At 40.3% G+C, this 12928-nt stretch overlaps 1 protein-coding gene across 16 annotated transcripts in view; it reads left to right on the forward strand.

The window, feature by feature from the left end:
• RBMS1 (RNA binding motif single stranded interacting protein 1) overlaps positions 1-12928 on the forward strand; it is a 202990-nt gene that overhangs the window by 103044 nt on the left and 87018 nt on the right. For 10 of the 16 annotated variants that reach the window (XM_081142093.1, XM_081142105.1, XM_081142099.1 and 7 more), the window contains exon 2: positions 11167-11342. In XM_081142093.1, the coding sequence (XP_080998219.1) occupies positions 11167-11342 (176 nt within the window). The remainder of the gene's footprint in view (positions 1-11166; positions 11343-12928) is intronic. The other 6 variants (XM_081142094.1, XM_081142106.1, XM_081142091.1 and 3 more) reach the window with 1 other exon arrangement.

Raw genomic sequence — 12928 nt, forward strand, 5'->3', positions numbered from 1 at the left:
TGGAATACGAGGTGTAACAGAGGCTGTACAAAATAGATACTTTTTTCTGTGATGCTTTACCAGGACTAGCATATAAGTTTCTTCTTTAAGACTCATTAAGACACCATGGCATGTACCTTCATCCTTGCTACAATCTTTGTGGCAAACAAGCTGGTGCTTTCTGACAGTGGAGGTGGGAGTGGAGACCCAGTTCTGCCTTGAATTAGCTGTATGACCTTGGACATATCTATGCTTTGACTACTCTGGACCTCAGGTTTCCTGAGAAGTGAGGTGTTGAATAAGATCCGTGTTTCTCAACATTAAAAAGCCAAGCCCTCTGATAAAAATAAAAAATACTGCCCCCACCTCCACTCCTCCGACCCATCTCTTGAGAATTCTGTAATACTTCCAGTAGAGGATTATTGGATTGTGTGATCTCTGATGTCTCTCTCAGCTCTAACATTTTGTGATTCTGAGTGGATATGCGATTGGAAATCAAATGAACAAAGATTTTTATCTCATTTTGTGAATAGGTGCAGCTTGCTCCTTTTTAAAGCTGGAAAGGGACGTTTCTGAAATTCGTCCTCACACGCCAAGAGTACTCACTGCCTTGAGTCCTGCTTTGTGCATGGACATCGCTACAACTGAGGAATCTTGGCCTCACCTAAATGCTGAGTGGCAATCTGCATTTTTACAATGCGAGTGATTGCTGTGCTCATCCAAGTTTGAGAAAGGCAGCAGGCCACTGTTTTTTTAACCTGTAGGTAGCAATATTAGTGGGATCTCAAATCAATTTAGTAGGTTGCTGTCAGCATTTGTTTTTTAATGAAATAGAAAAAATAATATTAGGGTACATTGCATATATGGTAAAGGAAAATCACAAAAATTGTGTTTCAGTTTTGTCTATTTGTGCCTGTATACATGTATAAATGGTTGAAATGTCAAGCAAAAAGTTAATTTTTTGGGTGGATTTCTGGCAAAAATGTTTTTAAAAAAATAACACTGTGTTTTGTATCTCAGAGTACCCATCTACGTATTCCCTTCTATTTACTCACAGCTACACACAGAGACGCTTACAGACGCACATAGATACAAAATACAGCTTTTCTATACCGATTACCCACATTGTATCAGATTTAAACTGTTGGATTTCATCATGAGAAAGACATATAATCATTAATTTTTTATAGTAACTCAAAACTTCTTCCTGTCAATGATGTTTTACTTTGGCTAGAGACAAATCACAACACTGTCAGATAAGATTGCATTTCTTAAATTATTATGGGGAGATTGCAAACACTCGTTCAGTTTCCTGAAAGTACAGATAATGCTTTTTTTCTCTAGAGGCTAATTTGTGAAACTCATAATACTGTAGGTTCATTCACATGTCCCTTTGCATGTAAAAAAATAAATTAACTTGAATAAATTCATTTGGAGTTTTATTTTTGGATAAACTGACTCATAATTTTTAGTTAATCAATTTACAATACTTTCAATAAGTGTTATTTAGGTAATCAATTTACAGTACTTGCAATGTGTTGTTTAATGTGAAGAAAGGATATTTAAAAATAGATTATTTCCACCCTGAAGCTTCTGCAGTCTCAGCGATAGTTCTTTACTTACAAGAAATACTAGAAGATACGGACTGTACTGTACATGGACTTTAAAAACAGCTGGAAGGAAGTTGTCAGCGCTGGAAGCCTAACTCCATTGGGGTGAGGCAGGAAACTCAGAGCCCTGTAGAGGTGTTCTGAACTGTCCTGATAAAGGTGATCCTGCACTTCCTGTAGGAAGTTTCTTCTTTCAGTTTATTTTGAGCGAAAAGAAGAGTTTGTTCTTGTCCGCTTCACAGTGCTCTGTGTTGAGTAAGAAAACTGGTGTGGATTTGAAAATCCCTCATTTGGGGCTCAGAAGGAGAAAAGCACTCTCTACACATCTGCATTCAGAGTGGTTTTGCACCTGGAGTCGGGCAGGATTTTATGTTTACCGTGTTCTAATAGCTGGCCGCTTGGGATGTAATTGGCTTATTGTTTTGAGTTTTCTTTTAAGGCGGTTTTGGAGCTATTACATGGTCCTTTTATATATAAGAGATTAAACAGAACGTGAAATGTACCTTTTTATCCTGATTACACATTGAAAGAAAAAGATGCCAGGCTATTAACCAACAGAGTGTGGATAGGTCTAAGTTATTAAGGTAATTTCAGCTGTAATATTTTCACTTAAGAACACTCCAGTTCCAGGAACTCTGAATATTATGTCAATAAAATTTTTTTTTTTTTGTTCCTTTAAACTTTAGTTGTGATTTTAGTATAGCTTATGTCTATATAATATTTTCTCGTGGTGATCTGTGACTAATAGGGAATCAGTGCTTGGCCTGAGTGGGTGGTGCAGGGAAGCGAGTGGCAGAATGACTCCTGCTGGTTCCCGGCTGCACCATGAATTGCTGTGAGTCTTCCTTCTCGGTCTGCCGGTTTAACCTCTTGCTCCATTTCTCTGGCTATTGGCAGACAGAAAAGAGAACACAAGGGCCTGGCTGCATGCTATCTTGATACGCCTTAGCTGGAGATGTCAAGAAGCCTTTATTCCAGTGTTAGAATTGGAGAGTTGGAAGGGAGCTTGGAAATCACCCGGGCTTACCTGTTCATTTCCAGGTGAGCAGCTGAGCTGCCCAGAGATGACATGCCAGTCACCGGCTAAGGCAGGATTTGAACCCAGATATTGAGATTTTTCCATCCAGTAATTTTTCTTTTCTATGTACCTTTTCATAGATAGAGAGGAGGGGAAAGAGTTTCCCTGGTTTTATGTTCCCCACCAGCTGTCCTCTTCGTTTATTATCTTTAAATTCTCTCTTCTCCTCCCTCTGAGACTCTGTACAGTAATATCTGACGACATCCTATCCAAATTCTGTCTTTGATTTCTAGGGTATCCTACTACCTTCCCAGTACCTCCCCCCCCCCCCCCCCCCAATCAAGTTGTCTTAGCATATCCTCTGAACCACCCAAGATTGTGGTTTTCGCCTGGCTTTCATGAAGAATGACGCTTCCTGCCCGTATCATAGTTGTTTCCCCCTCCCCTCTCCTCTCCCCCCACCCCCACCCTTCCAGGACTGCCGTTCCCCTTATTCTTCATGGCTTGTCCTTCATATGCAGCTCCCTCAGCCGTCTACCCCTCTGCGAAGCCGCCTGCAACCTTTCTGTCTCAGGCTCTTTCATCCCTGACTTTCCCTTGGTTGAACTCTTACTATTTTTAGAAACGGTACCATACCCACACTATTATATGTGATGCAATGAAGGGTAGATAAGGCCAGGAGCCCACTGTTAAAAGCTTTTCCTTCCTAATGCGTGTGTTTTCTGGTAAGGAAGCTTTGAACCCGTTGCTCAATCCCTGTGCTTCCTTTCTTGGCCCTCCGGTTTTCTGATGAATGATTTAGATTTAACTCCTTCAGTCTGGTATGTACATGTTGGAGTTGTTATTGTTGTTTTTAAATGAGACTTTACTTCTTGAGAGCAGTTTTAGATTTACCACAACATTGAGAGGAAGGTATGGAGATCGCCCATGTACCCTCTGCCCCCACGCATGCATAGCCCGCCCCGTTATCAGCCTCACCCGCCAGAACGGCACGCTCTTTACCAAAGGTGAGCCTACACTGACACATCACAGTCACTCAAAATGTCATAGTTCACCTTAGGCTCCACTCCTGGTGTTTTACATTGTGTGGGTTTGCAGTAATGTTTGATGACATGTATCCACCATTATAATATCATACTAGTATTTTCACTGCCCTAAAAATCCTCTGTGCCCCAACTAGTCATCCCTCCCTCCCTCCCCTACCCCTGGAAACCACTGATTTTGTACTGTCTCCATAGTCTCACTTTTTCCAGACTGTCATGTAATTGGAATTCTACAGTGTATGCTCGTTTTAGATTGGCTTCCTTTACTTAGTAAATATGCATTTAATGTTCCTCCATGTCTTTTTATGGTTTGATAGCTCTTTTTTGTTTGTTTGTTTGTTTGTTTGTTTGTTTGTTTGTTTTTAAAACACTGAACAGTATTTCATTGTCTAGATATACCATAGCTTATTTATCTGTTCATCTCCCAAAGGACATCTTGGTTGGTTCTAAGTTTGGACGGTTGTGAATAAAGCTGCTACAGACATCCAGGTGCAGGTGTTTGGGTGGGCATAAGTTTTCAGCTCCTTTAGGTAGGTACCAAGGAGTGTGATTGCTGGATCATACGGTAAAAGTACGCTTAGTTTTGTAAAACCTCCAGACTCTCTTCCAAAGTAGCTGTACCGTTTTGCATTCCCAACAATGAATGCAAGTTTCTGTTGCTATGTGTTCTCTGCAGTGTTTGGTGTTGTTAGTGTTTTAGATTTTGGCCATTTTGATAGTGGTATCTTGTTTCAATTTTTATTAAATATTTATGTCCTGATGACATACGATATGAAGTAGCTTTTCATATGCTTATTTGGCATCCATATATCTTCTTTGGTGAGGTGTCTGTTAAGGTTTTTGGCCCATTTTTTAAATTGGATTGTTTGTTTTATTATTGTTGAATTTTAAGATTTTTGGGGAGGGGTATATTTTAGATAACAGTCCTGGTAAGATATATCTTTTTGCAGATATTTTCTTCCAGCCTGTGACTTAGGTTCTAATTCTCTTGACATTGTCTTTTGCAGAACAAAAGTTTTTAATTTTAATGAACTCCAGTTTATTAATTTTTTTTTTCATGGATTGTGTCTTTGATGTTGTATCTGAAAAGGCATCATCATACCCAAAGTCGTCTAGGTTTTCTCCTGTTATCTTCTAGGAGTTTTATAGATTTGCATTTTATATTTAGGACTATGATCAGCTTTGAGTTCATTTTGGTAAAGGGTGTAAGGTATGTGTATAGATTCAGTTTTTTGCATGTAGATGTGCAGTTATTCCTACACCATTTGTTGAAGAGACTACCTTTGTTCCATTCTATTGCCTTTGCTCCTTTGTCAAAGATTAGTTGACTATATTTATGGAGGTTTCAGGTTGGTTTTTTATCTACCCCCCCCCCCCCCCGATAAATGCTGTTACAAAAGCTAGAAGGAACAAATAGGACAAGAACTCTGGTGTGTTTCTTGGCCCATAGTTCTGAATAGGTTATTTGGGGGGATCAGTGGGTTCCTTGGGAAGACCTTTGGAGGGAATGGAGCAATTGAACTTTTTTGCATGCTAGAGCACAGAACTAGATTTTTTAAAGATATTTGAATGATAAGAAATCTAATGTTTTAGTGGGATGTTGAAGGAAAATTTCACCTCAGAAATCACACATACTGTGATATGTTTTCTACCATGGATTTTCAGTACCTGCTTGCCCTGTCTCCTTACCTCTTCATAACCACTGCCTCCACCCCAAAGAGCTTGTCCAAGTTGTTTTCATTTTTAAGGGCTTTCCCTTTGGTTTAAATTGATTTTCATTTTTGCAGCATGGTCTCCATCCATTCTGTCGACCATGTTGTATCCACAAATATTTATCTATTTAATGCAAAGCTATTTTTTTTTTTTTTTTTTACATGAAGAGATTTCTGTGTAGAGATTATAGCGTTATATGCAAGGATCAGCTTTGGTAGGTATCTTTGAGAATATGAAGTGTGACATCTATTGGGAATTTTTGTTTTTAGATTTTATTTGAACAGCTGACATAACAATTTGGACCACTCTCCTTTGACAGGTGTAATCCAGCCAAAAATATTGAATAACCTATTTCTGAGTTTCATAGTGTTAGAGGCTGCAAAGTTTGTCACCAAACAAGGGACAGTGATAATATGAGAACCAGTTTTATTAACTAATTGGATGTGATTTTAAGCTTGATATCCTAACATCAAATGGGATTAAATGATAGTTGCCCATTTGCCCTTCCTCTCGCAGTGCGGAAAGTAAGAGCCTATCTGTGTGAAGGGGCACTATTGTTCTGCATTAATGTAGGTGCTGTCTTTTAGTTGGCCCTACCCGGAAGAACATCTGCTTCCTGACCAGCCTCTCATCTCTCATTAATGCACCTCCTGCTGCTCAGCTTTGTGAACTTTCCCAGCTCCCTGTGCCGGGAACTTTATCTTTCTCAGCTACTGTTCCTAGCCAGCCCTCTTTGAGCCACTCAGATTTCTAAAAGGAAACAAAGAAAATATTCTAACTGTGGTGAAATTGGCCCTTTGGATGCTTTTCCCTCCTTCCTGTTTGATAATTCCCTCAAATTGTTCAATTTCTTTTACATCTTAAAAGCTTATGGAGAGGGACAGTGTGCAGAATTAGTGTAGTATACGGTATCTTTACGTAGTACTCAGTTCAGGCCAGGCTTGGTATTATACTATGTCCTGGTATAAGTGATATTCCATAACTTTCATCGGTTCTCAAGAGCAACTGTAGTGATTATTTTGCTTCTGGATAAGGGAAAGAGTTGATGTAAATCTCCCTGCTGTTTGGGGAGGGTGTGTGTGTCTGTGTGTGTGTGTGTGTGTCTGTGTGTCTGTGTGTGTGAGTGAGTGAGAGGGTGGGGATGAGATTATGGATTATAACCTTCCTAAACTATAAGGATGATAACCTTAAAGGAAGACTTGAGGTAATTAAAAGGCAGATTCTAGGTTTCCTTTTCCTTCAAAATGTATTAGAATTCTTAGGGAAGTTACTAAGTAAGGGGGGAGGGGAGAGGACAGCTTCAGCTGTAAGATTGGCCAGAGCACTATTCTTGAGCTTATTAGAAATAGGAAGGAAATGAGACAATAGAATTTATGATAGGTCTTTATTTTTTATTGCCTTTGCTGAATAGAAAGCTACAACAAATGCACATGGTTACTAACATATTTTAGTTCACATATGGTTAATTTTTGCCTTTTTGTAAAGGACTTTTAGACTTGCATTTATATAGAAGTGACTGCTCAGTGTGGTGCTGGGGTGGGTATGATGTGATGGAGAGGGAAAGATTTAGCATGTGTGTAGTTGTCATGTGCCTGTTGTTGATCATCCTGTCTTTTAACGTAGGAGGCAAGTGGGCCTTCCTGGCGGGATGGAGGCATCAGAGCTGTCCACACAGGACGTCCTCCCTGAGTGGTTTCCACACAGGAAGTACTCCCTGGTTGCTGACTAGCACTCTTCCTGCGGGTGCCCACACCCACTGGTGCAGGGAGTGCCGAGAGGGTCTGCTAATCGAGCCACCCCATTTATTTCCCACTGACTTTGTTTTTCTATCAACTTTGGCATGCAAATTAAGCCCAGATAAATGTTATCATGAAAACTGAATTAGATTGTTTTCCCTGCCTTTGGATAGACTGCTTTGATTGGTAGCTTGTTTACATGACCTGAAGCAGTGAAATTAGGCCAGAGAAGGCTGAGATAGACTACTCTGCTCTGAGATAGACTGCTAGTACTAGGATGAGTCAGCACTTAGCTGTGCTATTCCAGCCACCCAGTTCCTTAATTAGGTGAATTTATGTAAATTAGTTACAGACTGCATCCAAGGGCGGGGGGAAGGGAGGGGTGTCTTTTCAAATTCCTGGGCAGCTTGGGGGCTTTGAGAGGCAAACTGTAAAAGGACAGCCAGTGGTGACAATGGAGTTTGGTAAAAAGTCCCCCCTTAAGCTTTTTTTTTCTTTAAGTTTAGCGTTTGTGCTATGGAGGCTTAACTACAGAGTGTAATTGCTTTGAGTTGATCAGGGTTCTGAAGCTGTAGTTGAAGACTTGTCAGTGGGTTTCAGTTTGGGAGTGAGGGTTTAGTTCTTCACTTCGTAAGTTGAATGTTCCTAAAATGTTGGTTCTGTTCAGTCTTAATATGATGTAGCTTTCAAAAGTTCACAGAATTTTTTGTTAATGAAAAGATAGTAAGGTAAAATTTAAAAAAAACCCACCTTTTTAAAGTTAAACACACACACACACACACACACACACACACACACAGGCTGACTGCTCAATAAATTAATTTAAAGGCTCCTTTGACTCTTTTTCTTAGGAAAACATAGCCACCGATGGTTTTGTCACTTATTAGAGAAACTAGAATTTAGTAACTAGGTTGAAGGAAGGCTGTGCACAGGAAAATCAAAGACTACAAATAGGGCTTTTAGGAGACAGTAGACAGTGTTTGGGGTGCCATTTAGAGTACTGTTTCAGGGTTCCGGCTTTGTTGTCAGGCAGACCTGGGTTCAAATTCCAGCCGTGCCTCCTACTAAATGTGTGGTCTTGGCACATTACTTAACCCCTCTTGAGACTTAGTTTCCTAATCTACAAAATGGGAGAACAATAATGTACCTGCCCCATTGTATTAAGTAGAGTAATTCACACAGAGGAGTTGGCAGACTGTCTGGCACATTATTAAACATGCAAAACATGGCAGTAATTATTACTCTTTTAGAATTATCATTAACCCATTCTGAGTATTTAGGAGTAGTCAGCTTTATTGTGTATGAATTGTCTTCTTTGCATATGTGTCCAATCTTTATCGGGACTTAAATTTTTATTTTCAACAAGTTCTAAAAACTTAATCTTTGATGAAGAATTTTCTCCACCAGGAAACAAAAAATGATGACAATAAAAACATCCATCTGTGGGTGACAGCCTAGAATAATTCAATGCTTCTTTCTTTCAGATATCTTTCTCTGTCTTCAGCTAGTTATGGGAAATAGTTGCTATTAGGATAACATCTGAATTTGAACTTGTTCTGTATAGGATTCACCAGAGGCCAGTTGTCCTCCTCAAGGTACATTCAGGGACCCCCTCCTCCCACCTGGGATCAGGGTACTAGGAGATTTCTTTCCCCTTAGGGCAGAGCAGAGAGGAATTGGGGAGGGACGGCTGTAAATGCTCCCCACCTACTTTCCAGAGTTGGAAAATATTACTGTAATAAATATGGAGGCCTGTCAAAGATATATTAAATCAGCTGTGCAAATGCTGAGATGTAAATCATGCTTCTACTTCTGCCAAAAATAAATACATAAATAAAAACTTGCTACCTTCATGTCCAGATAATCTCCAAATAAATCATACCCTTAAATGTTTCTTTTAATCATACGGTCCACACCCGGCTCTCCACTTCCCATCCTGGAGCAAAGCAGAGGGTCCAGCTGGTGTAGACTGGGAGTGGCGCCTCTGAAACGGGATGGCCCGCTTGCTCTGTGTTGGTATAATCCCTGGGGGGGCGACCCGACCCGCACCTTCCTTTAGACTTCTCCAGGTCTTACCTCAGGTGTCCACGGTTCATCCTTTGCCAGCTGTGCTGGACATACCGAGTTCTGCTGTGGTTTAGAAACGGTGTGGTTTGTGGCAAGGACAGGTTCTCGGACATTAATCAAAGATGATTTAAGGAAAAAATTCAGTCTTGCCTAGCTTGTCTACAGCTACAAGTTCTTGTGTAAATCAAGGGCTTGGGACAGGGAGGCAGCTGTGTTACTTCCCAGCACCTCTGTTAGCTGAAGTGGGGGACAGGGCACGCCTGCTTAATTTCAGGTAGCAGCTAGCACATTATTCTGAGTGGCTCTGGAGAAGAAACACAGGCCTGTGTGTGGCACGGCTGGGGGTCTGAGGTGCCACCTGTGGCAGAGCAAGCGACAGGGCTTATTCTTAGTTTTACATCTAGAAAACCAAATTTGTTATCCCTTAGAGAAAAACCAGGGATGAGAGGAAAGGATATGAGTTCAACTGCTTATTAAGGGCATAAATCAAGGACATTAGATAGGATATGATCTCGGGCAGGTTTTGTCTTGGATTAAGGAATATTGTTTTTTCCAGTTCAACTTCGTCCTTTGTTTTTACATTGACTGTTGTTTACCTTTCTTGCTATTGTCTTTCTAAAAGAGAATTTCTTGAGGTAAAGTGGTGTTTGGATCCAATGATCTTAGCAAGGACCCTGGGCAGTGAGAAGTAGAAGCTGCAGATTATAGGACATAAAGAAATGGCTTCATGGCAGATTAATGAGAATTGCAGTGCATTGAGATACTGGGGAACGAGGATGGTCATGGCAGAACTGGGTGCAGAGCCAGGTATCCATCATGGATAGTTGAGATTACTGACAGTCTGCAAGGTGACATTTATGGCAAGTGGTCTGCTTTTTTGAACTGTTGAAAGTGAAATTTAATTGTGTCTTACAGATGCCTATTTTCTTGTTTATGGTAGTAAAAATCAAGCTGGAAGATTTGAAATTTTTGTTGAATGTCTACTTAATTTTGTATTTTCAAACTATTACTTAATCTAAGTGCTGTCCTTGGGTTAGTGTATTTCTTATTTAGAAGGTATGAGGTGAAAAAATTTCTCTCCTGCTGTGAAGCTGCTGAGCATTTGCTTTGGGGTATGTTCACTTCCATTTCAAACTGAGCTATCTAACTTCCTCAAAAGTCATGTGTGTGGCATAGGGACAGAGGCTGTGGTTGCTTTCGATTGGTTAACGGAGAATTATCTGGTGTGAGCACAATTTCAGGCATTCTTCCTAGGTGGCTGCTGACTGTGAAACCACACTGAGCCCTCAGTTGCAAGCTTTACAAAAGATGTTGCTTGCTGTGAGGCCTGAGAAGGTTTCCAAATACTTCACCATTCTCACAGGGGTTAAATTTCACAAGGTTAGCCAGAGCGAAGGGCAGCAAGCCTGTGTATCTTACCCAGATGTCTGGATGAGGCTGTATGCCTGTCCTAGAACTAGGTGAAGTTTTCTTTATTTGAGCATCTTGATTGAACTCTTTCTTATATGTGAAGAGTAGTAGTTGTTTTTTTTCTTCCCCCAAGTCATCCTAATAAAATTATTGGCAACTTTCAATCAAATGTTCTTCAGAATTTGAAACCTATTTAGAAGTCTAATGATTTCTAAATTACTGTATATTAAAATATTACCATGTAACTGCATGCAAGTTAATTTCGAGTCTCAGTAGATATGTTCCTTAAAATGTGTAAACAAATTAATCTTACATAAATTTAGTCATACTTAAGGTGCACATACGGAATAGTCTACTGAATAAAATCCTATTATTAATTTCATGTTGAAGAGGAGAGGGTGTTTTTGTGCATTTTTTTGTAGAATGAACATATCTTTTTTAAGGTGTAAATTAAAATGTATATATTAAAGTAGCTTAAGACAATCTGTATAACTTGGTAACCTCATTTTATTTTGCAGATCAAACAGCTTCAGAACGCTGCTGAATACCGTCCATGTAGAGTTTTTCTAATGCCCATCTTTGTTTTTCAGCAGTCTCTGGTCCCAGCCCACCCCATGGCCCCTCCCAGCCCCAGCACCACCAGCAGTAATAACAACAGTAGCAGCAGTAGCAACTCAGGATGGGATCAGCTAAGCAAAACAAATCTCTATATCCGAGGACTGCCTCCCAACACCACAGACCAGGACCTGGTGAAGCTGTGTCAGCCGTAAGTAGCAGTGGTTCTTACTGTTTTTAGCTGCTAAATATTTCTTTGGTCATATTATAGAGTGATATAAATTGTGTTATAAGAGAGGTTCAGTACAAGACGAATCTGCGAATCCTCATTATCGACACAGTGACAGAGTTTCCAAGTCTTAAGTCCTTGGGCACTTATTCAGTCAGCTTTAACATCAGCAGAGTACACATGTAACAAAATAAATTGGAGCATTTTCTCAGTAGAATTTGACTTTATTGGCATATGAGAAGTACAATATGAATTATTTAAAAACTTCCGACTCGATCCGTTTGAGGAGTGCTCATTTTTGTATGGAAGCACTGCTGGGGGGACAGTCAATGTCATAATAATAGAAACTTTCGCTGTCACTGTCAGCGAGGCAGTTACCGTCAACCCTTATCCTAAACATGTGCAGAACTCTAAATTCCAGCCAGGAAGTGGTAGTCTGTCTTCGTTAGCCACCTGCACTTCGTGGTTGGGCTCATCTTCATCTCCTTGGGAGTCTTCTCCACGTTCCTGTTTCTGTTCCCACTGCCCTGCTTTCTGAGTCTTGTGAAGAGATATGCACACGTGTATAAAGTTGCAAAGCAAATTTGCATTCTACCCTGATGTTGTCAGTAGAATAGAAATATGCTACTTTGCTGCAATTGCATTAGCTCACTAAGTAAGAAAGCACTCATTTAAAACCAAGGAGCCAGAAGCACTGTGCAGTACAAGGACTGTGGTATGAAGACTTAAAAGCCTCTGGTCACTTTGAACTGTAAAAGCCTACACATATAACAGCATCTTTTGTTATCCAAAGACAGTAATCGTCCCTCACAAAAGGGAGTTTATAGAACTGGGAAAGAAGACGTCCACTAATGAATGTTTCCTGTATCCTGAAAAAATACCCAGTTCTAAACGACTAGATTAATAGCATCTCATTTCTGTTGCCCTGGGTAAAATAATTAGATTTATTATTTCTTATTTTAAGAAAAACAATTTTTCAAAACTTACTTGGGTAGTGTTTCCAAGCCAGAACTAAAGGCAACTTCTGGCCTTCCGTAAGGAAGGTGGTGGTGGTGGTTTTGCTTTGTTTTGTTTTTAGAGAGCAGGGTGGGACAGTGGCTGGTGGGTCTTTGGGATCTGAAGACCTTTGCAAATCTCACTCTTAGCACCCTCTCTGTGCTTGGCTTGTGTTACTCTTTTGATCACCCGTCTTGGACTTTGACTGCCGCCCTTGGCTTATAGGACAGTGAAATAAGGTCCTGTGCTGGAGACTATTCTGAAAGCAAGCCTGGCTCTTAGTGTTTGTCATGCCTGGTCCCAGAGTCAGAGGGAACTCTGCCAGGCACACCCTGCCCTGTTGCAGCTGTTCAAGACCACAAATAGGCCTTCTGCTATCTTGTCTGCTGCTGGCCCTTACTGGCGTCGTCTTCTGCTTTTGCAGCATAATTACAGGTAGATAGAGTGCCATAAAGGAGCTAAAAATACAACTTTGTAGGAAAAAGAAGAATGAAGCTGCCCTTAAATTCTTGAGGTATAAGAGAAGGGAAAAGAATTTCAGATGTCAGATTGCTCCTCACCTAGTTTTGAAT

This window comes from Miniopterus schreibersii (genome assembly GCF_964146895.1).
Source record: "Miniopterus schreibersii genome assembly, chromosome: 7".
NCBI lineage: Eukaryota > Metazoa > Chordata > Mammalia > Chiroptera > Miniopteridae > Miniopterus > Miniopterus schreibersii.